This window comes from Molothrus aeneus, chromosome 2 (genome assembly GCF_037042795.1).
Source record: "Molothrus aeneus isolate 106 chromosome 2, BPBGC_Maene_1.0, whole genome shotgun sequence".
Classification (NCBI taxonomy): domain Eukaryota; kingdom Metazoa; phylum Chordata; class Aves; order Passeriformes; family Icteridae; genus Molothrus; species Molothrus aeneus.
This window is the reverse complement of record NC_089647.1, coordinates 26,450,079-26,476,040: the sequence shown is the minus strand read 5'-3', so window position 1 is coordinate 26,476,040 and position 25,962 is coordinate 26,450,079. Positions and strand designations below refer to the sequence as shown.

The window sequence follows — 25,962 nt, the reverse complement described above, 5'->3', positions numbered from 1 at the left end:
TCAAAACTCCAAACTTTTATTGTCTTTTTATTGTCTTTCATGTTGTCCACTTACCCTGTGTGTATATATATGTGTATTTATATATGTGTATATATATATGTGTGTATATATATACATATATATATATAGTACTACTCCATAATTAATTTTTGAAGACTACAAATATAATCAAATTAGGAGAAAGGAGGTGCAATTTCTTATCCAAGTCCATAACATGTTTTTGTGTCCTTCAGTGGTCTTATTGATACTGAACTTTTGTTGGTTTACTCAGTTCAAAGGTCTTAGGTCAAGCCTAACGTAAGAGCCTCAATGCTAGTGCTAGACAGATCTGACTTCTGTTGAATTCGGGCACAATCTATTATTTAGAAGAGACACCAAATATGATTTGGAAATCCTTCTTTTAGGAGTAACATTTCATAATTTTGGGGTTTTTCTTTTTGTAACTTAGCCTGAAAATAGACTGGGTAAGAATAAAGTCCAGCACCTAATAGACAAACAGTTTTTAATTACCTGTGTTCCTTAACAATCCTTAACATTTCAAGTTGGAAATATTTTTCTTCTTTTCCTTTCAAAAGCAACTAATAGGGAAAACATTTAATTCTGCTTTCCACAGTCCTTGCTTTGTGCAGCAACTAACCTGGAAAATTTTATTTTTGCTACTTGTAAAAAAAAATTAGGCTTTTCTTCCCTCACAGAATTTATGGTTGTATGCTTAGCTTATAGCAGGATTTGCTTGGTATTTCTTTTAAAGTTAAGCAGCAGTCATACTGTGATGAAAGCTAACATATACTGTATTTGCCAGGTTATTGCAAGTGAAGAAGACCTTCCACCACCAAGTCTGGTGTCACTGGAGCCTCAGGCAGATGAGCTGCATCGTGCCATTGCAGATCATATAATCTCTGTCCTTCCTTCTCTTTACCTTCCTATGAGTGAAAAAAAGGTTTGTGTTGTCTTTCATTAATTTCCTAATATGACAGATCTCATTATTGGGATTTAATACCTCTTCTTTTTAAACAGAATCTGTATGACTACTTTTCTCCTAAACACAATGTACAAGAGATGGTCACCCCTGAGTACCCTCTCTTGTTTAACTACCACGATGCCCTGGCTCAGCAGTTGCACCTCCTGAAGGTACAGTACAACCTGTTTATATATAAATATTTCCAAAGTTCACAGGGCATGAATGCTCAATGCAGTAGAAGGGGAGGAGGGCTGGTTTTGCACAACAGGACAGCATATCCTAGATCTTTTTTACACTGAGGTGGACACACCAACACATGTTTAGTTTACTTAAGAAGCAATGAGTTACTGATGGAGGGCACCTCATAAACATGGAGTACAAACATACTGATTTAAGTGATCTATTTGCATTATTAATGAGAATGTTTAGCCTTTGGCATAGATGAGAGATATTACAGAACTGTTGATTTGCTGTTAAACACTGATGATTCAATGGAACATGAGTTGCTAACTTGCTAACGGTGATTTAGCATGGAGATTAGACTGAATACTAAAATGCTGAGAAGTAGAAGAAAATACATAGCAGTTACTAATGAACACAACAAATGTATTCAGGTTGGCTAAATAGTTGCAGCATAGCATGTAACGAAGATACTGCCAAATTCTAACAAAGGCAGAAAGGTTCAGAGACTGCATAGTTTGGGATTATAGCAAAGTAACAGTTCCCAGACTTTCTGAATCAAGAAGCTACTGTGAATGTCTTGAATTTTTCCAAAGGCAAGGTGTAGTTTTACCATTAAACTTCAAAAATTCACTGAGGATAATAAAAGTGATAATACAGTTCTAGATTTCACAGCTAAGGTGTGTCTGCCTGGCTTCCTGGATTAGAAATTATCTGGGAATACTTTGACAACCGTTGATTAAAACTATTCAGAAACAACTCAAGTTTGACACATTGGATATATTCAAGAAGAAGGAAGGGCTGAGTAATCAACATAAGAGATGCTCTTAGGAGATATATGCTTGATATATTTTATATACTTGCTGAAGAGGAAATTCAGGATATAGCACAATGTTTGAGGAAAGAGGACAAACATTTGGAATATGCAGTTGAAGAAAAAGGTACCATAAGTGTGTAATACTAAAAAGAGTGAAACTGAAATATACCACTACATCTGAAAAAAAATCCTTGGATATAGAGGGATGCCTCTCATCACAGACTGACCAATAAGTTTATTGATTTCGTTACTCTAAGAAGTAGCACAGACCAGCTGAAAGATACATGGAAGGTACCTGCTGCCAGTCTGAACAGATCAGTACATCTTTCTGTATTTTTAAGTCTAGCTAGCACAGACAAATAACTTCTAACAAATGTCTGTTATTATGCTGTCAGTCATTCTCTTATGTGTCTAATATTTTTCTGCCTACAGAAAAATAGTAGTATCTGACACCATGACTCAAAACCACACTGTGGGCACATGTTCAAGTATAAGTTTATGTCCAACTGGCTTAAGCACATGCTAATGTCTTCTGCTGAAAAAGACTTCTTTATTCAAACATGAGTTTTGGAAAGTCAATAGTGTGAAAGTTTACTTTAACTCTGGTACTTTGATTTTTATTCCAGGTCCAAGAGAACGTCAATCCAGAAAAGATTGAGCATGAAATGATGGATAAACTGCCTCTTACAGAACTTATCCATTTCACCCCTCCTTCAACTGAAAACAACACTAAACGCTTGGCTAGAGTTCATGAGCTCATGCATTATTTTACTACTGGTAAAATGATTTTCATTGATATAATTTCCATTCTTTTTATTTCTGGTTGATAATTTTCTCAAATAGCAGGAATTTTGGGGCAAGATTTTAAAGCTGCCAAATAAACCTTTGCAGAATTTCCCATTTTCACATTCTTGCTTATATATAATTATAGCCTACTATACAAGTTAACCCTAACTTCAGACCTCATCAGACCTGACGTTTCATGGTTAATGGGAACAACTGAATGAGTGTTAAATACTGCATAACTAAGAGCTGGAACTTATCTTGGAAGTACTTTATTTATTTATATTTGCAAACATACTTACTAATTCTGATGGAAAAAAAAACAGCGGTAAAAATTGCAATTTCGGTCCTAGAATGTAGAATGCATTTTGAGAGACACTGATGTAAACTGTGTTGATTTATCAACTCAATTTTGGAGGTAAAGCACATGTATCTTAGGTAGACAATTTTTATGGAACAATACACAGCTTTCAGAATGTATTCTGAAATGCATTGTGTATTGTGTTATTCATCTGTAAGCTGTTGGTGTTAATAATGAAGCTACTTTATCACAGTCCCTCTATCAAACCAAAAATATATTCACTTCTCCAACCATAATCACTTCTGCAGTTACCTTTTCTTAAAGTGTGCTTGCCACCATGACATATGCTGGGAAACAATCCCAAAGACTACATAAATACCCTTAGGTAGTATCAAAAGTCTGCTGTAGGTTATTAAGAAATATAAACATCCAAATCCCTTTGGTTACATTCATGTCATCATATAAGGCACAGGATTTGAAGGTACTTTCCCAGCTCTTTCATCCTGAATTCCCTGTGTTGGATTAATTTACACTTTGCTGTACTGTTTCTAGTTGCTGGTATGTACATTTTGGACAGTAAGCTATTAAAGTATTCACTATTGCTACAGTCTTCCAGCTGATGGGTAACTGAATTTGATGATCCTCACTGAGACATACTGTACTGCCAGACTGTCTTAATTGGTAACTTAGCTAGCAAAGCCTTTGCTTTTATCAAAGGAGATAATTAATTTGAACAGAAGATGAGATCCAACATTCTCAAGATATATGATGTGCTTAGGTGCTTAACCACCCTAAAAAGAAAACATTTCAAACTGAAGATATTCTTTGTGTGATTTGGGCATTGTACTACCTTCTTAAACTTCAGTCCTTTGCATGATTATCATTGTTATATGACACAGATGCATACAAGCATAAATAGGATTTATTATTGCCTTTGCACCTTGCATAATTCTGTTTAAAATATGTGTAAGATTCTTTCTGAAGAGGAAAAAAATTTGATACTTTTTTGAGAAGTTACAGATAATGGAAACATTTCATGAACTGAAAATAACTAGTTGCTAACTGGCCTGATAAAGTCTACTCAGTATTTTAAAATCAACATCATTTATATAAAGTTAATGAGCCAGAAGGTATTCAGATGTAGGAACCACTTCATTTAAGACGGATTAATAGGTAGGCATATCATTTTGCAATTTGGAAGCATTCAACTTTGAATGCAGTGTAAAATGTAGCCCACATAAGTTGATCCAGTACCATTAAGGAAATTGCTGCTGGCTTTTGCAGAGTTGCCAAGAACAATACACTTAAATAGTCTTGTATTTATTTTCTGCTGAGCTGTAAGGACGTTTTCAGTTAATGATTGTAATTCTTTTTTAGAACTTCTGAGTTGGGCTGAAGTAGAAAGAGCCTTCAGAGTGTTTACTTTTGAAAGCCTGAAGCTGACTGAGCTAAGTAACTCTGGTTTCCTGGAGAGCTCTGGATCTAGGGTTGGAGGTGATTCTGAAGAGCCTTATATCCCTTGGGATAATCCAGCCATGTTTGCAAGACAGCTGAGACAACTCTTCCTTATGAAAAAGAAATTTAGTGGGAAATCTCCAAGAAGCTCTGGTAAAAAGCTTTCTGTTTACGTTACTCCTGAAGAATTTGATTCTACTATTTGTCTTACCATATCATTTGCTATTGCAGGGATGTGATTTTTCTTCTTTGCACAAGTCACCAAATTTTCAAATATTGTATAGCCTGTACATTGAGTAACTCTGTAGGAATACTAGAATAACAACAAGAGTTATTTTGATTACAGCATTAACAACTGTAGATGATGTAAAATGAATTTTCTCAAGTTCTGCATTTTCTCCTCCAGATTCTAGCATAATGAAAAGTTGTTGGCCTGGTTAAAGGAGATGTGTTGGCCAAAAAGAAACATTAAAATCAAGTGATTATTTTTTCAGGACACAAGAACAGTAGAAATTAGATAATTTTAAGCAATTATACCTTTAGGTTCATGATCACAGAATCGTAGAATCATGGTTGGTTTAGGTTGGCAGGGACCTCTAAAGGTCATCTGTTCTGATATCCCTGCAAGAAGCAGAGACATTTTCAACTAGATCAGGTTTCTTGGAGTCCAATCTGACCTCCAGTGCTTGCAGGGATGGAGCATCCACCACCTTTCTGGGATACCTGTTCCAGTGTTTCACCACCCTTATGATAAAAATTCTTCCTTATACCTAGTCTGAATCTATCCTCCTTTCCTTTAAAACCTTTCTCCTTATCCTATGACTACAGTTCCTACTAGAAAGTCTCTTCCAAGGCCACAATAAGAAGAGCGCCCCAGAGCCTTCTCTTCTCCAGGCTGAACTCCCTGACCCTATCTTCACAGGAAAGGTTCTCCATCTTTGCACTCACCTTCATTGGGTCTACTCTGGACCAACTTCAACAGGTCCATGTGTTCCCTGTGCTGAGGACCCAGAGCTGGATGCAGTACTTTGTGATACAGTCCATGCTTTCCTAATAGAGATGTCTAAGCAAGCAGCTTAGATGGGATCCTTTCCTTAGAAGGCTGGAGCAGACAAAAATGAGTCCTGCTTATCTGCTTTTCTTCTGCATCTAGGGAACATTTTTGGGTGTTGGTCTATTTTGCTTTTGTACTTAGTCATGATATTAAATTTTGCAGTTACAAGCATAACAACATTTCAGCACTTCTGCAGCACAAAAGCAAACATCAGAACGATAAAACATTTGCTTTCAGGTTTCTTCAATCTTCTAAAGGCAGCCAGTAAATAGGAGTAATTTCCAAGAGAAGCAGAGCCTAAAGATGTATGTCTGGGACCTGAGCTGGTTATAAGACACTTACAAACAAATACTTTGTGGTGTATTTTCCACCAGAAAAAGTAATTTTCCTGTACAGGTGAATTTTGATCAATTTTGATCAATTGAATTTTGACCTCTGCCCTCACTTAGGGAATAAAGAATTCTATTAAAAGGATTTTTTTTTTAATTAAGAGAATATAGAAGTTAAAATCCTCATTTGGTGCTGTTCATATCAGATGCTCATTGCAACAATCGAATGACTGGTCAGATCCTCAGGAGAGCTAATATTCTGTCAGTAGCTTATGGATCTGTAAACCAAATTAATTCAAACTTTTAAATTTGCATTTGTCAAAAAATGTGTGAAAATACCAGAACAATTGGTCTTACCTTTTATTTTAATGCCATCTGTGCAAAAGAATGCTTTTTAAAGTATGAAGAAAAATGGTTCTTTGTTTATGAATCTGGAGGCTACTTGTTCTGGAGGGTACTTCTGTTTAGTGGGCCAGCATGGGTCAGATAGAAAGGATTATTTGAGTGGGTTTTATAAATTCTTTTTCTCTTTTAATTTTATTTAATTAGCTGGCACTTGTTGACTGGGTTTTAAGGTGCTCTCTTAGTAAAGAAGCATAGCAGAGCTGATAATGTATAGGACAAGTGTGAATAAAGGAAGCATCAACTTGATGTCAATATCAGGGAGACTAAGGAAATTGCACTATTCCAACCTTAGTAGGGCTGAAATTTCTGGAACAATTCTTTAAGTTCTGCTTTCAATTTGCAGGGTATACAGAAACAAGTGACAAAGATGAGGAAGACGATCCGGTTTCTCCTCTTTTGAATGTTGATTTGGATCATCTTTATTCTGATATGGCAAGTGTGAGAAATGGAGTCAACTAGGTTTATATGAGGCAACAGAAAATACTGCTTAATGCCAGGCCATGTTACTGGGATTCCTTTGCAATGCTGCATGCAAATGTTAATTCTGTGATGTTTGGAAAATACTGACATAACTTTTAGGAACTGTGAAATCACTTTCTTTGAAATCCAAGGTGACAGGTTTTGATGAAGCTGTTAATGATAATTCTGTGCTGGTTTTGCTGAATACCAGGGGACAAATACAAAGGGGAAAGTTTAAAAGAAATTGTCAAACTGTGTCACACTACAAGACTGTGTAGTTTGGCATCTTCAGAATCACCTGTCTTCTATACATCCCATAATAAACATAGCAATTTTAAAATTACATCATAGGACATGTTTGAATACTCATGATTGCTTACAGAACTCAAAAACATATAAGCTAATAATAAAAGTATTTAGATTATTTTGTCATAAAAAGTCCAAAACCAGACCTGCTTGGGTGTAATTGTATTTTTTATTAAACAGTACCATATGGGTCTGCACATATTCATCATTATGCAGTTAACTGTGGTGCAACATGGGGTGCTGTCTATTAATCCAACAAGATTACAGTCAATTTAATACTGACACTGAAATGTTGATATTCATTATTTTGATTTCTTGTATTTTGAGGTGAGTCTTGAAAATTATGGCCTGGGGCCAAATTTAGAAGAAATAAAAAAGACACAGAGGCGTTGCTTGACAGACTGGAGTTTGGAAGAGCATTTTCAACCACATGTTCTTCATCAGGTATCTTTGAACTGACAATTTCATCTATACAGTTCTCCCTCAGAACCCAATATAAAGTAGTAGTAGTGGAGATCAGGGTATTTTTCTGCTCAATAATTGATTCAGTTTTATATTTCATTTTTACTAAAAATCATTGTGCTTTAGCTATTTTTCAGTTCTTTGTGTGAAATTTAGTTTGTAACAGGTTTTTATTTCCTGATTTGGCCAAACTGGAGCTGTCCTATTTGGCAGCAAGTCTCTTAGCTGAAAGTGTGGTGGAGATAAAACCACCTTGCCCTTAGAGGTCATCCGCTGTAGCAGTTTTGGGACTCAGTGCAGTGGATGTGAAAACATTCTTTGCAAATGCCTATGCAGGGTATGTTTTATGGGCAAATAGAAAATTTGGTTGTTACAGTACTTTACCCTTTAAGGGCTAAAAACATAATTTATAAAAATCTTGCAAGCTAAACACTAAAATCTTGCAGAAAGACAGAAGGACAAATCTAAAAGATATGCTCAAGTGTATTTGGCCTGAACTGGGAGGCATCCTCTTGGGAAGAGTGGATTTTTAGTTCTGTGCTGCCTTGAGCTTCATAGGTTGTAATTCTTATTTGAACCTGACACATGCTATACATGGGTGAAGGAAATGCTGCCTGGACTTTTGCAGCACCACTTTAGTGTGACAATTTTAAAGTCTAGTCATGCATTTCAATGCATGGGCATCCCTTCTTATGCAGCATAAATAGCTAACATTACTTCAACTACCAATAATTAGTGAGTCTAGTAAAAATATACTGAAGGTAAATAAAAAATAGCATTTTATTGAAACTGAAAATAACCTTTTGAAAGAAAATTCATGGCAGTCAGATGAAGTCCCAGATGACTAGATAAAGAGAAACATTTTGCACATCTTTAAAAAGGGTAGAAAGGAGGACCCTGGGATCTACCAACTTAATCAGCCTCACCTCTGTTCTGGGAAAGATCATAGAACAGATCCTTCTAGAACCTTCAGTTGCATAGTTCTGAAAAATAATAATTTATAAGAAGGCTTTCTTCTACCTATGACTATAATATAAATTTCAACCTGCAGGCAATATAAATATTGAAATTGTTGGGGCAGTACAGAGCAGAGTGGAATAATGTAGATCACAGCAAATCTCAGAGATGTGCAGGTCATGAAAAAGCAAATTGAATACCAAGTTAACTCAACTGAGATAAAAAAAATAAATTAGTTTTCTTTTTATCTGGTATATGATAATTCTGTGTTTATTTGCTATTTACTTAAGTATTTTATTATTTAAACTTTTTTAAGTATTTGTTTAATATTTTAATTTATTTGGGTTTTGTGTAGCTGAACTTTTTCATTCATGGTCAGTGAGAAGGTGGAGCACAGCTGGTATCTCTTCTCAACATGAATAGCAATGCAGTTTCAATTTCCACCTACCTGAACAATTCAGGTTGCTGGGATCCAAATGCTTTGGGTACATCTTGTAGGAGAGTGTTCTGGAGCACCTGTTGCTCAAAGCTCTGCTATGTAGCCTCTGAACATATCTACCATCTGGAGGAAGGATGTACCTTTATTCCTTTCCTTTTCAGGTTCTTCATACAGCATCCCAAGAATACAGATGTATTGATTCCTTTTATCATACCCAAGATAACTCTTTACTAATGGTTTTTCACAATCCCATGAATCAACATCGTCTGAGCCAAGAGACTTGGAATATTGCTCTGCACTCTAATGTGGGATTCAGGTAATGGATTTTATCTTCCCTGTCTCTTTCACAGTCATTTTTAATTAAAGCTTCCATGGCTGTGCTTAGGGCAAAGCTTAGAAATTAAGATATGATTATGTGATGCATTTATGAGAAAGAAAGTCATGTGAGTCAAAAACAGTACTGTATCAACAGAATTATGTTGAACTTTTCTGAGTAAGAATAGGCCAGAGTGTAGCTCCTTGTCATCAAGTATAAAAATGTAAATAACGTACACATACATACAAAATCATTAGAAATGCCACATCAAGAAAATTGTAGGACATTCCAGGTGAAGAACATTAAAAAAAGAATTCTGTCTAAGTATATACTTATCAGGTTTTTCTATTATATATACATAAATTGTGTGATTTAGTGGGAATTTTTTTTTGAGAAAAGTTGAAATCCCTATGATAATATTAAGATTTTTTTTCCCACAGAATAACACATTCTTCTTAATTCCTTATCAGTACCTGCTCACCAGTTAGAGGTGTGCAAGTGGTTGATATGTCCACTTTAGCTCTTTTGTTAGTGGACCTATTCAGTTTGGAACACATTTTTGCACCGAAGCAGTGATATAAATGATGATGTAGATGCAACTACTATTCCAAATAATTGACTGAAAATAGAATAACTGTCCATGTACTGGTATGTAAAAATGTTAAAATGCCATGGAGAGACAGCTGAAGTATCTTTAACAATGTCACTCTGGTGCTCTATGAATTAATTAGATTTTTCAAATAAAATTTCAAACAAATTATCCAGTATAAAAATACCTTCCCCCTGCTTGTCTGCAGATACCCTTTTCTGAGTGTAGTGCCTCATTTATCATATTATGGGAATATTTATAATAAACTTTTGTTGGCACCTGTATATATTTGAACAGGTTTGAATATTAAATAGGGAAAATGTGCCTTCCTGAAGCTGTATTTTGTATTGTATTTTGTATCTTTGCTCTCAGTCAAGGAACTCTCTGTAGGTCCATCTCAGCTTTCCAGGCATTTGGACTTAAAATATTTGCCATGAAAACAGGCTGTTGTGATTAGCAGTGAATAGGACCAGAGCCATAAGATATTTACCAGCAGAAATTCAAAGTTCCTTGGAGAAAATGCTGGCTGTTTTGTTGGGCAGATCCACTAAATGTGGTGTCAGTGGTTTTGCATTTATATAGCAACTAAAATCTTCCCCAAAAGTGAAAGATGTAGTAAAGCTGGGTCTTGCATGCAGACAGACCCAAGCACAGGGTCAGTGGTCTCAAGGGCTGTTACACAGCAGTCTGTTGGCACCCAGAGCTCTTTGCTCTGCCAGCAGTTCTTACACTTCTTTGTGACACTGGACTGCTGAATTCAAGTTTCCTAAACATAAACAGTTGGTGCCACAAAACAACTGCCTGGTGCATTTGGGTTTTCTGGGCAGAGTTGACACATGTGACATGAGACCCGTAGGAGACCCATACACTTTTGGAACAAACACCAGAGAGCAGGTCACACATCCCAGAACATCTAATGTGTCACCTGGTGTTTGCATACGCTGAGTAACACCTCATGCCAACAGCATATGGGTGCTGTAGGAGCAGAGGGAGGTACCAGACTTCCTCAGGAAGCATTTGTCCCTGACACAGCCACTATGGAGTTGTAAAACCTCTGATTGGCTGGTCACCTTGAAAGGGCATTCACTGAAATAAATCAAGAGCAACTGAGAGACAGGAAAGGCTCTTGATACCTGCTAAAGAAAAGCTGCTAATTTTGCATCTAAAGGAGACATTATGCATTTTATCTGCATTATAATTCATTTGAGTATGAAATAACTGTGTGCTTTCTACTTCTTACTCTTCCACATCCCCTGGAAACAAGGCTTAGACATTAAAGATAACTTTTGCTTAGGGCATGCCTGCTTTGTCCAGTGACATTTCACCAGGTTCTGTTTCTGGTTGCAAGAAGTTCTGTAAGAAAATGGCATGAACACTGGCAAGATGGTTTGGCTTTGCTCTTGTTTCCTAGAGATATTCTGCTATAACATCACTGCTATATATGCTACTTAAAATTTTTGAAGAGCTGTAGGTTCTCTTTTGCTTCTGTTATGTGTCACTGATACCTGCCTATACTCTGCAAAATAATCGGCACATTTTCAGACTTTATTCAGCCTTACTTCTAAAGATCATTTCAGATTTCCAAAGTATCATAAATATTTGCTAGTGTATGTTTCCAAGCAACATAACACTTCTGTGAAAGACACTCATTAAATACCTTGAGTGCTTCAAGCTATTGCCTGCAGTTAGCTTCCAGATCCTGCTAAGTTGCCAGAAATGGGCACAAACTCTACTTATTAATTGAGTAGTATTACTTGTTTTTACCTTTGTATGAAATAAGTTACTCCTGATGAGTTTAGTAACAATTTATTGATTTTTATTTTATTAAAATTGCTATCATTCTAATTTTCGATATAGCTTTAAGAATCACACTTTCATCACAGAAGTATTACAAATGCACAATAGATGCAGCTCTTCAAAATTTCTCTGATAAGAGTTCTCCATCTGTGTTCACTTGTTACTTCTTCAGTGGGACAGCTTATAGACTACAGACCATTTTTGTAGAGTGACAGCTCATAGTTGCTGTCTGGAATATAAATCTGTTATCTGCTAATCAGTTGGTTACAGAATCACAGAATAATTTCATTTTGAATAAGCGAGTCCTGCTACAGCAAATTCTCATGCAAAGAGGAAATAAAATTTCTGTTGTTGCAGCAGCTTTTGCTCCTGGAGATCCCTGTTACCTTCCTTCTTCTTTATGGATATCAGATCCTGTAGTTCATGTAGAACATGCAAAATTCAGAAATTATGCTGTTTAAAGGGTTGGCAGCAGGAGTCTGCATGGGAAATCTAATGGATTCCACTGAGTAAGGGAATCCAAAGGCATGGACACATGTACCTCCAATAATAAGTGTGTATATAAAACATTTTAATTCTGGTTAGAATAAGTGGCCGCTCTATCAGGAAGCCAAATGAATTCAGGCATTATCAAAACCATTATTTTGCTCAAAGTTAATCTTAATGACATTTGTTTATAGTTTCATAGTAAACACATTACACAAGTTACTGGAAAAGAATAATCCTTTCTGAGAAATGCTTCTGAGTCAGACATTGGCAGTAGTGACATCAGAATACATATTAATAGAATGTGTATTTTAGACTTTGAATGACTGTTTCATTGGCCTAAAATATTTTCCACACGAATAGTCTCTTTTTTATTTATAACATATATTCATCTTCAAGTTATTCCAGTACTGTCAACTCTATGTTCCAGACTAGTTCTGCCTTTTGTTTTCAACACCATAGGTTTTTATAGCTTGTGCACTTTTCTTCAGATACAAACAGAATAACCTTCTCCCTACTGCGTATATGTATGATCAACAGTTTCTCCCTGCAAGTTTCCCAAAGCAGACTCCACCTACATTGCTGAAGCAGGGAGAGTCTTGTATATCTTGAAGCTGTACCTGAACTGTGTATTACAGCCTGTGTGCATGACCTACTCTTGGACAGACTGCTGCAATAAGAACTTTAAAATTGATATGAGGTCAAGAATTGATTGTATTGTCTGCATGTTCATACCCAAAAGCCTCTACTACACAAAGAGTTTTTGAATACAATTGAATCATCTTGAACTTGTAAATACAAAATATCATCAAGTTATTATATATACTCAGCAACTGAATCTGATGCATTCTTCAAAAGCTCCTTTCAATTTTGTACACATGAAGAATTTTACTTTCAAGTATTTTGATAAAACTCCGAATGAGGGGTTGAGTGGCAGTTGCATATAAGTTTCTCAGGCTTCCTCCTTTCTTGAAAGCAATTGTTTACAGTGAGCTACTTTAGCAGTCATTTCAGACACCTTTGGAAGATGAGACAATGCAACTTCAGATGCCAGCAGCAAACTCTGGATCAGTTTGTCTTCCAGTTCTCACTTCAAATTAATTGTGACTTGTGAATATTCTTAATTCATGGCAGGCTATGGTACACTGATTCTCTCATCTGGATTTGGATGACAATTTCCAAACACTTTTCTTGTCACACAGATAAAGAAGAGCTTGCATTATATACAATAGTACTTCAGTTTCTGAATAAACAAGTAAAGCATATTTTAAAAATCAACATCAATCAAAAGCAGCTAAGAAAATAAGTTATTCAATGGTAAAACAGTGAGGATGACAATGAGTCTGTACCTTTTGGAACTGAATGTCTTTAAGTTTTCTGATTTCCTGGATTTTTCTTTAGCAGGTGTTCTTTGGCAGAGAAGTTTCTTACATTTCTTTGCAGAAAGGATAACCAGAATTCCAAGTGTAACATGTACTAAGCAAATACTAAACAAGCAAAAGTACTAGTTCCTAAAAAACTGAGAGAAATCCTTTCAAATACAAGTCTTGTCTCAACGATTATAGAATAATACTTCCATAGAAACTGAGAAGCCAAGTGGTCTCATTTGACTTGAAATCACATTAGTGAATACTGTATTGTATTATATTATATTATATTATATTATATTATATTATATTATATTATATTATATTATATTATATTATATTATATTATATTATATTGAGGAATATTCTGCTTTTCAGGAACTATCTTGAGCTGGTGGCCAAATTAATTGAAGACTGGGTGAAAGAGGAAGAAGCTAAATACCAAAAAGAGAAGATGGGTAAGGAAATAGAGTCTTTTAAATTAGAAAAAGCCATGGCAGAAGCCCTCTAAGACTGTCTGCCAGTACTGTCAAAAAAACCTGGCTTTATTAAGAAAGCCAAAAGTGGGTATCTTTTTATTGTATTCTAGGAAGTGAATTTTTCACTCTAAGTGCTGAGACAGATTTTTTCAGAGCAGAATTACATTTGTTTTTTCATAGAATGACACTGTTTTGACATCTATATAGGCATAAACATGTTTTGAAATGAATTAAATATATATATTTATATATTCGCATCTTTCTCTGTTCTGAAAACTGACAGCTTTAGTATCAATTTACATTTTCAATATCTGTGCTTATCTAATGAGATTAAGGATTGCATACAAATTTGTATCTGTTCAGATGACTGAACGTATGAAGAGGTGAGCAGTAGTTAAAGCTGGCAACATGGTTCAGGAAAATTCCTTTTTAAAGGGCAGGATAAAAGCTGGAAGTCAGAAGCTAGAAGCTAAAACTGGAAACTTGAATTGACAAGACTGCAGAGCAAACTTGAATTACAAGCAACATTTTGGGTAGTGAAAATTGTAAGCAGTTCATACAATAACTGTTCAGCAGGCAGCAGAATCTGAAAACCCCTATTGACAAAAAAGAACTTCTGTCAAAATTTTCTACTTGTGTATTTAAATGGTATTAACAATGATTTGTTTATGCTTAACCTTTGCTTTTTTACGTTTCTTGAGAATGCACTTTGAAGCCTCCCAGGACTAGCAGTTAGCATTTACAAAAATAGAAACATTACTACTCAACTCAGTTAATAGCTCTGATTATAGTTTGGAAACTAAAAGTACAGTTATGACTACTAAGTCATAATTTGTACATATCTAGCTGTCACAGGAGCTAGACTGAATCTTGCCCATGTGGTGCTTCATGACAGTTTTGATTCATAGAGTACTTGCTGAAAGGACATAATCACCTCTAGCTGGAACACACAGATGGGCAACAGTGTTCTTGGGTGTTTTCAATTTCACTGACACTGCAATTTCTACTTTATCATATAAAGTAATATAACTAGAAGTTTCTGATAGTGTTAATTTAATTGAGTTTAAATTACCTTTTCTAGAAGGTAAATATGGGGTATCCAAGCATAGTATAAAATACACTTATAGAAGATACTCTTTTCATTAAGTCATAGATGCTATAAAGCTGTAATAGTAAATGAAGGATATGGTGAGTGTTTCTTTAGTGAAGGTTTGAATATTCAAACAGCATTTATTTGGGATTTTTTGTCCTGAAAGGTTGTAACATCTATGACTCTGGTGTTGAGCTTGTTCTGGCTCACTTAAAAACAAACAAACACTGCCAGAGCAAAGCCTTCAATAGCAAGAAGCAGAGAGCCAGTCTTTACACTAATTGTTGATATATTATTTACTGTATTTGGTCCCCAGTTATGAGATTCAAGTTTCTTCTAACCTAAACAGACTTTCTATTTTATTTCTAAATATATTTAAGGTTTGCTTTATTGTACTATTATGATTTTCCTATTTTTAAATATACGTCCTTATTTACTTGCGCATCTTTTTTTCCCCATTTTTAAAAATTATTTTATTTTCCTGTATTTATAACCTTGCTTATTCTCCCTTTCACTTTTAAAAGGCAGCACAACTGAACATGAGAATGTAATAGAGTCTCAATCCAAGAATGAAGAAAGTCCCATTATCAGAGAAGATTCTCTAAAGGTGAGGCAAAAATATTTATGTTTCTGAAATGGACTAGATAGCACTGCTTTCTTAGAAAGGTAAGCCTTTGTTCTGTACATGGGCTTGACTGAATCATCTTAGTCTTTCTGCTCTTTGTTATTTTTTGTATATGTTATTTTCTTTAATTTATTCCTTAATGATTGTGAGTCATGTTATGTTGTTTTCTTAAGAGAAGACTATTTGGAGTTAGACTAGGCATTCCAAAGTAATTTAAAATTGCAATACTACGAAGTGAAAGTTATGAATAATATCCTACTAGTTACTGAAGTTTTTCTGATTTTAAAGGTATGAAAAGATAAAATCCAGATTCATGGAAATACTTGTGTACCCAACTGTACCTTCACTGTCTACAGCTCTTTGAAATTAGGGAATGTCAATATGGTACCTCAGAGTTCCCTTATGTCAGAGAATCCCATTTTATCGATGGATCTATGAAAATTCACTGCAGATTAATTGACTTGCCCAGCTTTACACAATAAATTTCTGGCTGAGGCAAGGATTAAGCATACAGTTGTTTTGGTCATAGCATTGGTACTATCCATTAATCTGCACAAATCTATTTTTATTGATATTGTATTCTCCTTTTTTTTTGATTCCTCACAGACATATTATGTCTCATCTTCCTCACAGTGTATAATGCTGTGCAATTCAAGTCCTGATATGGAATATAGAGAGGAAATGAGGTTAACTGTCACAGCTCAATCGAGGCTAATGCCTGACTTGTAACTCTCCATGCTTGCCCTTTCTTCCCAAGAAACACTTCTCCTTCAATATGTTTAGACCACAAAGTGCTACAAAACCCTAAATACTCCAGAAAATCTCAAATGTCTTTCTAATGCAAGCTGATAATTTTGGCATTGACAAGTCATTCCTCTTTCTGTAAAAAAATAAAATAATTTTATCTCACAGTTGCATTTGGAGAATAAACTAATACCAATGATGCATTGTGGTTTGGTGGTAAATGTTGTGGAAAAGTATTCAACAAAATCATTCTCCTGTGACTGATTGTGTAAGATATGAATAATCACCTGATTCATTTCCTGTGGTCAACAATGGCTGCTGTTGTAGATTGAGTGAATCACTAATTTTATCCAAAATTTGGTGTGTGATATTGTGAGACTTTTGACACGTTTGGTAACGTGTTTTAGCTTAGAACTTTGATTCCTTTGGTTTTGTTTGCTTCTACTCTTTTCAGCATGCACATATGAAATATCTTGTAGTACAAAGATAAACACAGTCTGTTTAATTCCTAATATTGAATGTAGGCTTGGAAGATTGAGCAGGACCGATTACGAGAGCAAGAAGAAAAAGAAAAGGAAGAAGAACAAGGAAAGGAAGAAAAATTGCAAAGCAAAAGGAAAAGCCAGGATTTAAAAGGAAGTAAAGAAGGAAGTAAAAAAGGAAGTAAAGGATCAAACAGAAGGCCTTCAGAAGACAAGTATCAAAATGAGTCAGCAAAAGCCGCAGAACTTGAGGAGGATCATAGCATTCCAGAAACATGTTCTGAGAAAGTTTATAAGGTAAGGAGTTTTATTATTATACCACATTAGAAAAGTGTTAACTATATACAGAGTCAAGATTACAGCAGAGCTATTATCTATTGTGAAATTTGAGTTCAGGGCAAATTAAGCCTAACTGGGTCTTGTTACCTCTGTTGTTTTAGCAGCAGATCCTTTTCTAAAAGTTTTAAAAAGCAGTTCTTGATGTTCAACATTATTTTACACCAGATTATTTAATTTTTTTAGTGTAATATGACATGAACAAAAACGTAAGTTGATCATGTGAGATTTTTCTGGGAGAGGATAGGAAAGGGGAACATAAGAAGTTGTCCCATCTTCCATAGTAAGGAACTACTAGACCTAGTTGAAATTTTGACTGCCTACACTGGAAATCACCATTTCTTACATTTCCTCTTTCAAAATTCATGTTTGTGAAGTGCCCTAATCTAAAATACATATTTTTCCCATATTTCCTAAAGCAACTCCATTGGCATGTGTGCAACAGGAAATGTAGAGCTCAGCTCACTCTTGGAGATTAAGGCACATGAAATCTAAACTGTAATTGTGCTTCATGTCTCTAGCAATCCCAGGAACTGGTGTCTAGACAGTTCAATGGACACAGCAGCTCTCCTTTTTCTGCCTGTTGCACTAACAGAGGGAGCTCTTCACTAGTTTTGTTCAGTTTTTCAGCAGTTTGCACCACCTTATGTTTGTAGAGTCTATCTTGCATCCAAAACTTGCACACATCAATGTAATTCCCTCTAAATTTGCTTAAGTACAGACTTTAAACTTAGAAATAGATGGCATTTCAGTCTGGACTTATTTGAATACAGTCACGTAATTTTTTCCATCTTGTAGCACTCTGGAAGGCATAGCAATCTAATTAGATTTACAGTGTCTAAATTCCAAAACCTAGAGGGTAGAAAGCTGAATCTTTACCTGACCTTTATGTGATCCCATGGCATTGTACTTGATCAGAACTTCTCTTTCTCTCACACTGTATGTTAACTCACCGGTCTCCTTGCTACTCTTCAGTTTCCATTATGGTTTTCACATGTAACAAGTTACATCAGTTAGTAACTGGGAAATTATTTGAATATGACTATAGCATGCTAGATATTTGCTAAAGATTTTTTTATTTTGGTTCAATAGCTAAGCAAAAGATGTTGAGCAGTACAGTGTGATCCTTGTGGTCTGTCCTTCATTTACCTCTTTCATGTGTACTGCCTTTCTCATTTATAGATAATTTGAAACTTGTCTTTTCCAGTTTCATGGCTACAACACAGGGGAGGATATCATTCAAGTATCAGGAACCAATCAATATCTTTTCCCATCCGATGGAGGACAGATTCAAGTAGAGAAGATAGAGTTTGTAAAAAGTGATTCTTTTTTTCTTTATGCTTTGCTTTGAGTCAGTGCTAAATAATGGAATAATTTCTTAATCCATAAATGCTTTATCATGTCTCAGCAGTAAAAATTCAGTTAAAGAAATTCCATATTAGGCTCTATCATCATTAATCTTTACAGTTACCTGTAATATGTTAACAGTTGATAGATAAATGAAGTACCAGAAAACTAGAAATGCAGAAAAATCAGTTCATATTTATTTTTTTCAATGGCAACTGATGCATCATATTTCCAGGATGTTCAAATTATTTTTCCAGTCAAATGCAATATAGCTAAGCCACAGAGTCTTCTGCAGACTCTCAGATTTAATTATCAGAAAGTTTGTAATATATTTAGTCTAAACTCAGATAAGCTTAATTTTGTCACCTTGGTTTTCTACTACATGATTCAGTCCAGTTATTAATTTTCTTTTTTTGAGTGCTTTGCTCAAATTAGCAGGTGCACCATTTATTTGGGTGCAAGTAAGTTCTGAAGCCTGGTGGAAGCAATAATAGTATTCTATTGCTTTACAGAAACTTTGATAAAGGTGAAAGTAATGAAAGACAAGCACAATTTCTTCGTTCATGTCACAGACCCCAAGGAGAACTTCAAAGAAGCTGAAGAGCAAGAAATTAATGAAGAACAGCAAGTTACATCAGGTTGGTGGATTGATGTCACTGATACAAAGAATTAATAGTTTGAAGTATTTAATAATGGGATGCAAAACTTACCAACTAACAGAAAATATATTGTTACTATTGGCAGAGAGTAAGAAAAGTCAGTGTTCCATAAAATAAACTAAAAATCCAGTTGGCTGACTGAAGCACTGCATAAAGAGGTCTTAGCAAGAAGTGCAGGTCAGCATGTGCAAACCAGTCTCTCTTCTAAATCAAAGAAATCACCATTCCTTAAGAAAATAGTTTTCTTCTTTAGTGGAGGACTCATTTGGATCTTAAAACCATTGTGACTTGGTGACCAAAGTCACAATGAAAGGGAAGATTTCCCCTTTTGATGTGAACCTCCTTTTGTGGGTCAGATGACCATAGCATTATTGCCTCAAGACCTTTGCTTTGAAAACAGATCTTTCTGCAATCCAGCAACTTCTGCTGTTGGTTGATATATTTTTCATACTCAGAAAGCACTGAATCCAAATCCTTTCTGAACACAGGCGAGTGTATTTCCAAGAAGCAAGACAGTTTGTAATAATTTGTGTATATGTTTGCCAAAACCATAATGGAATTCCTGTCACCAAACTGAAGAGTATTGGAAAAGGATAACTTATTACATTAACATTTATAACATTTATAAACATTTATAACACTTATAACATTTTAGCTCTTTTCCTCTTCATCAGTGTGTTATAGATGGATAATGAGATGATTGGCTCTCTCAACTAAGGGATGACTATTGTGTGAATATTAAGAAAAGCTTTAGTGGTGTATAGTTACGTTATTATAGTTTAGATGCCCTCTGTTCTCCCCATAGTTCCCTTTCCCCCCCACCCCTGTATTGTGACCATCAGACAGCTAGGGCTGTCTAGGACAGGTACAAAGGAGGCGTGCACAGGTGCCCCTTACCTGGGGCAGTTGGGAATGGAAAAGCTTAGGGGGTTGCTTAGGGGGTGCAGCATGGCAACACCTGACCTCCAATCAAGGTACAAGAAAGCAGTCTCCACCGATAAATGGCAAAGAAGAGCTGACTGAGACTTTGGGAGGGGCCAGGGCTGGCTGATGCAACCCCCAGGGGTATAAAAGACTGAGCATCCATCTTGAAGATGAACCAGCCATGTGGTATGCATGAGGGGCAGTTTCCATCACTGCAGCTTTTTCCTTATGTAGTCCTTTTGTTGTATTTTGTTAAGGTTTATTAAACCTTTTAAAATTTTCAAAGTGAGCAGTTGTTTCTCACAAGTGTTAGAAAGCATCCTACTCTTGCTTCTCCCCTTGGCTTACCAGCAATGTAATTGTAGGTTGTCTTAATACAAAATTTGCCTCCCTTCTACAGAAAAGATTTTTTTTGTCTGCACTTCTGACAGCTGATCTGTATCATTGTGGGGCCTGCCAGACAGTACTGGCATCACCAGTGTGTGAGTGTTTGAGACAAGTTGTATTCACTGGACACAAGTGCAAGGCTTTCCTCCCTTGTAAATAGGAGCACCTTATAGAAAGGCAGTAGGGAAGACAAGAATCAATCCACTCTGATACTTGACAGTGGCTGGATGGTACAATGGTAAATGTGTAAAGCAGTCAAAATTCCAAAACATCTTCCTACAGGTGGTGTTCAGCAATAAGCATTGCAATGACAGACAAGAAATAGGAGCAGAAAAGGTCTCAGGATGTGTCGCATGTTGATGAGTTTGGGAGATAGCTTGGCCTGCCTTAACCTGCTTTTGTAGTCTTCTCTGCTATTCCTCACCATTTTAACATATTTCCCATATGTTCCCCATATGGGAAATCCCAAGTTTTTCTCTTACCAATAGAACATTTCTTTAAGGCAGCAGCAGCTGAAGTAGAGGCAAGGTAGGACCCAGTGTCTGGGAGGTGTATCTTGCCTAGTTCATGAGGTTTTCACCATAACATATTCATCACATGACACCTTGATCTACCCCTTTATGTGAGTTTGACTCCTGATCCACTTTTACAAATCCCAGACCTGTCTTTCGATCTAATTTCACTAATTTTTTTGTCCTTTCTTTTACTTTCTCCTCAAAGTACACACATAGAATCATAGAATATCCTGAGGGAAGGGACTCTCAGGGATAATTGAAGTTCAGGTCCTGTCCCTGAGGAGGGACAGTGTGGGTGACATGTGAGGGACAGTGATTTTTATTAGTGCATAGGCCACACATGTAATAGAAATGGGCAGTTTAACATTCTTATCAGCCAAGAAACAAGGATCCATAACTCCAGAACTGGGTCCTTCTGCTGCTTAAATTCCATAAGACTTTACATTAGTTGTTGCTATTAAACCTGTTTTTACACACCTAACTAATTAGAATGCTATTTCTGGATAAAAAACCACAGGTGTATTGCACAAAACCAACCATTATATTGTACCCTAAGAATGGAATGTTGGTTTTCCCTGCTCTATTTAGTCTATTTAGGTTAGTCATCCTCACTAAGGTTCCACTTCTCACACCAGCCATTGGTTTACAGGTCAGGTGGTTCTGATATGTGTTGCTGTCCTTAAAATTAGTTTGTTTTTTTTTTTAGAAGAATTGAAAAATAAAAAGAAAGCTGTGAGCAAGTTTGGATCTTTTTCAGCCACCTTGGAAAATGGAATCCAGCTGTCCCTGAGCTATTATGGACCTACCGGGGAGGGAGCAGGTAAAGTAAGCAAATAGAAGAGGATATTTGAGAACCATAGGGGGAATTTTTTTCCTTTTTTTTCCCCTTCATAGACTCCTTAACCAATAATTTGTTGCATGCAATTCTTCCTTTCTCAGCAGCTGTTACTACATGGTAGAGAATTTTCAGCAAGGCTCAAAATGAGATTACATTGTCAAGAATATTCTATGATTCAATTTTCAAAATGGAGGGAGGTCTCCAAGTTTTTCTGCTTACTGTGAAAACAGAGCAGTGCAAGTATTGTTATTAAGTAGCCCAGCAAAATCAGCCAATTAATTTGAGCCAAAGAAAATGTGATTTTCTGAGGAGTCTTCTTGGTTTTCCAAGAAATAATATTTTTGTAAACTTATATAGGTGATTATGGAACTTTCATTTTACTTTAGGAGTTGGACTTTAGGTTACAGTTGTGCAGACATAATGAGGGATTTCTCTCAGTCTTTCAATAAACACATTCACCAACTGGAAGCAATTGCTTCAGAAAACCACAGTGAAAACAGTGTCTGCTTTTACCAAGAGCTTTTTGTTTCCATTACGTTTGAAGGCCACTGAAACCATCTTATGGATAAAAGTGAAACCCTTCTCTGATCAGAAAATAATTCCAGCATTTTTCAGCTCTTAAAATATGAAAACATTTAATTGAATGCATCTTTGTGTGGACTCTGGTAAACCATTCAACTCTACACTCAGTTTTAATTGTTCAAATATATTTTACAAATTAATTACTAAAAAAATAGACTGTTTAGACTTGGGTCAAAAGAGAATTTACAACAGTGGCCTGCAAAAACTTGGATTTTGGCATAAAAGAGAGAAATGTCTGATTAAACACCTACATGTCAGCTGTGATGTTTAGATTTTTTCACATTCACCATAATTATCCTATTCTGCATTAGAATAATCCTTGCCACGTTGAGCTTTAGAGTGCTGCTGACTGGCATTCTTTCATTGCTTGCAGTTTTTCTATGATCATTGCTTATGCCAAACTCCCATGGGTCTTTGTATTCCAAGTGCTCAGAATAATTCTGACCAGAAATAATCCCTTAGATGATTCTCATATGCCATCCATCCCTAATGCAGAATGGTATACCATGAAATCTGCAGTTTCTCTCCACTGATCAGTTAAATTGTGTGCAAATTACACTTTTTCCATGCAGTACTGAAATAGGTTTCTGGAAACTCTCTAATTCACATTTTTCTTACTGTTTTTCATACTTTATCTATTTCATCTTCCTTTTAGGGAGGCTAAGGTGACAAAAGGTCTCAAGTTGTTTTTTAGCTTTATCCAACTTTTTTTTCTTTTGGGGGGCAGATGTTAATATTTCTTCAAGTTTTGAATTATTCTTTGTTTTCTCCAGCATTATCAAAGGTTAATTTCCAATCACCTTAGATTTTTGTTAGAAATAATCTCCTTGTCTCTTTATGAATCTGGGACTGCTTGTGTACCTGCAGGGCTTTTGATTCTGGATACCATAGAACCTCTGCACTTGCTGTTTATATTTTGACAAAATCATGAGAGTACAACTTCAAATCCTAGACATGTGAATGTGTTTATCTGGAATTTTACACCTCTCTCAAGATTTCTAAAGGCACTTTATCTCAATCTTGACAATCCACTCTTTTCTGTTGTTACCCTCAGACACCATGTTCTTATTTTGGGGGGCAACCAAAATAAAAGCATGGGTGAAATTTCTATGAAAGTGAAGTGTCAGTTTGTTGAAATAATTACAGAAAATGGAAATTTGTGTTATTTTCAAGAAATTGTTTTGAAAGATAACATGATTCCTTCCTGTTGACATGCCTAGAAGGCTGTCCTAATGCTTGGCTTGAAGAATTTCAAGAGTCTTATCAAGTCTAGATCATTAGAATCTTTCTGAAGAATTATAGCAAAATAGACATATGTAGTACAAAATTTGTCAAGTCTGTCTGTGCTGGATCAGTCCATGATAAAGCAGAACACAGATACTAGATTCAGAATGTCTCCACTTTTAAGTATTCTTGAAGTAAAAAATAATTTTAAAATTATATTTTTTTTAATTTTTGAGGTGACAACCAAGTGACAACTTGTGGGAAGCAATAGTTTCAAGATGTCTTTTAGGCTAATAAGTTGTCAGTGTGTGAAAAGATTTTCTAAATACTCTTATATATATAATCCCTCTATCTGAAATAACAAACTCCCCTACTGAGGTTATTATTTCTATGGTAAAATTCAGTGTACAAAATCTTTTTAAAAAATAAATGTAGTCATCTCTACATTTATGAAGCTTAATTACATTGAAAATCTTGCTTTTCCTTCCTTAGATGATGAAACAGGACTTGTCTTAGCGAGAATTCTGAACATCCCTTCTGTTCATCTTCCGACGGTAATTCCAACAGTTTCTGCTATTACACCAGCTCCAGGAAAAAAAGATAAGTTTGACAGAGGAAAATCAGGAAAAGCTTCTACCAAAGTAAACCGTCACAAATTAGCCCCTTCACCACCTGATAACATGGTACAGAAAGAAGAACAAAAGGTGAGAGAAGAGACAATATCCAATCCAAAGAAACAAAACAAAAATTCAAAGGCACGAACTTCTGTAAAAGGAACGTATATTGTTCTCAGAGGGCTTTGAGCTGTGCCTTTACAAATTCCTAACAATTCGTGGTGCTGTTAAGGATGTGTTTTACTCTTTCAATTGTTCTCATATGTACATATTGGCAGCTGTTAATGAACTTAGTCTTTATGGTGATGTAAAGCAGTGAGTCTGCCATGGCCCACATTCTTTTGTCAATTTTGGCTTTACAGTTACAGCTGTTACTGCAGGTGATCAGGGGGCTGGAGCACCTTCCCTGCAAAGACAAACTGAAACCATTGGGGTTGTTCAGCCTGGAGAAGAGAGCGCTGCAGGAAGACCTTAGAGCATGCCTTCCAGTACCTAAGTGAGGCTGCAAGAGAGCTGGAGGGGGACTTTTTACCAGAGCTTGTAGTGACAGGACAAGGGGAAATGGCTTTAAACTGAAAGATTAAGATTTAATATTAGGGAGAAATTCTTTACTGTGAAGGTGATTGAGGCACTGGAACAGATGCCCAGAGAAGCTGTGGATGCCCCATCCTTGGAAGTGTTGAAGGCCAGGTTGGATGGGGCTTTGAGCACCCTGGTCTAGTGGATACTGTCCATGTCCGTGGAAGGGGGTAGAACCTCAACAATCTTTAAGGTCCCTTCCAACCTGAACCATTCTATGATTATTAATACCTCAGTTAAAAGAACTGCTAAATTTTTAGTTGAACCAAGTAGAATTTCTTTGGGCTTTCCAAAACCCATATTCAAAAGTCTGACCAACCAGCAATTTAGTGAAGACAGTTTTGCAGTACCTTGATCTGTAATTTGGTCTTTTAAGCTCGTAACAAGCCAGGGACTAGCAATCTGAGGAGGTTACTTTAGCCTTTAACTGAAGCACTTCTATCATAGTACAAGTCTTTGGAAAGTATGAATGAATCTTTGGAAATCTTTTGGAAATCTTTTGAATTCTGAATTTCTCTTCTGAAGTAGTTTTTAGTACTTTGTGGTTGAAGTGGCACTGTGGCTGTTGTTGCAAAACAGATTCTGTGCATATCCACAAAAAGGGTTCCTTACCTAATTTCATCATGGAACGTGGTGTAGGGAGTTGCCAAACAGCACTCAGCATAACATACAGCAATTGTATGGCACAAATGAACCCTATCGAAAAATAGCCCTATAATTAAAAATCTGTCAGGATGACTTCTAAACCAAAAGGTTTTTAACTACTTGGTTTGGAATTACTTTGCATAGAGAGTATCCATATTAGTGCATACAGCACCTGTCTGTTTGAGTCTGCAAGTATTTTGGAGAATGGGATTAGAATCCAAATCGGACTTGACAAATTCACGTGGACATGATCTGTAAAATAGGATGCAAATCAGTAGGAGTAAGAGGTAGGTTCAACAATTACATATAAATAATCTGTATATATCTACAGAATGGATAACAATTGTGTCAGTAACGGTTCTATAGAGAAAGGTCTGCGAGTTGTCATGGATCAGAAGCTATCCGTAAGTCAACAATGCCATCTTCCTG

At 35.9% G+C, this 25,962-nt stretch overlaps 1 protein-coding gene across 1 annotated transcript in view; it reads left to right on the top strand.

Annotated features, from left to right (window-relative positions):
* Positions 1-25,962, top strand: part of SPAG17 (sperm associated antigen 17) — an 89,166-nt gene that overhangs the window by 34,523 nt on the left and 28,681 nt on the right. Inside the window, exons 11-24 of the mRNA XM_066569620.1 lie at positions 803-940; positions 1,018-1,131; positions 2,585-2,735; positions 4,420-4,650; positions 6,629-6,717; positions 7,378-7,494; positions 9,070-9,224; positions 13,842-13,921; positions 15,557-15,639; positions 16,926-17,180; positions 18,427-18,538; positions 19,079-19,204; positions 21,758-21,871; positions 24,188-24,399. Of these exons, the coding sequence (XP_066425717.1) occupies positions 803-940; positions 1,018-1,131; positions 2,585-2,735; positions 4,420-4,650; positions 6,629-6,717; positions 7,378-7,494; positions 9,070-9,224; positions 13,842-13,921; positions 15,557-15,639; positions 16,926-17,180; positions 18,427-18,538; positions 19,079-19,204; positions 21,758-21,871; positions 24,188-24,399 (1,977 nt within the window). The remainder of the gene's footprint in view (positions 1-802; positions 941-1,017; positions 1,132-2,584; positions 2,736-4,419; positions 4,651-6,628; positions 6,718-7,377; positions 7,495-9,069; positions 9,225-13,841; positions 13,922-15,556; positions 15,640-16,925; positions 17,181-18,426; positions 18,539-19,078; positions 19,205-21,757; positions 21,872-24,187; positions 24,400-25,962) is intronic.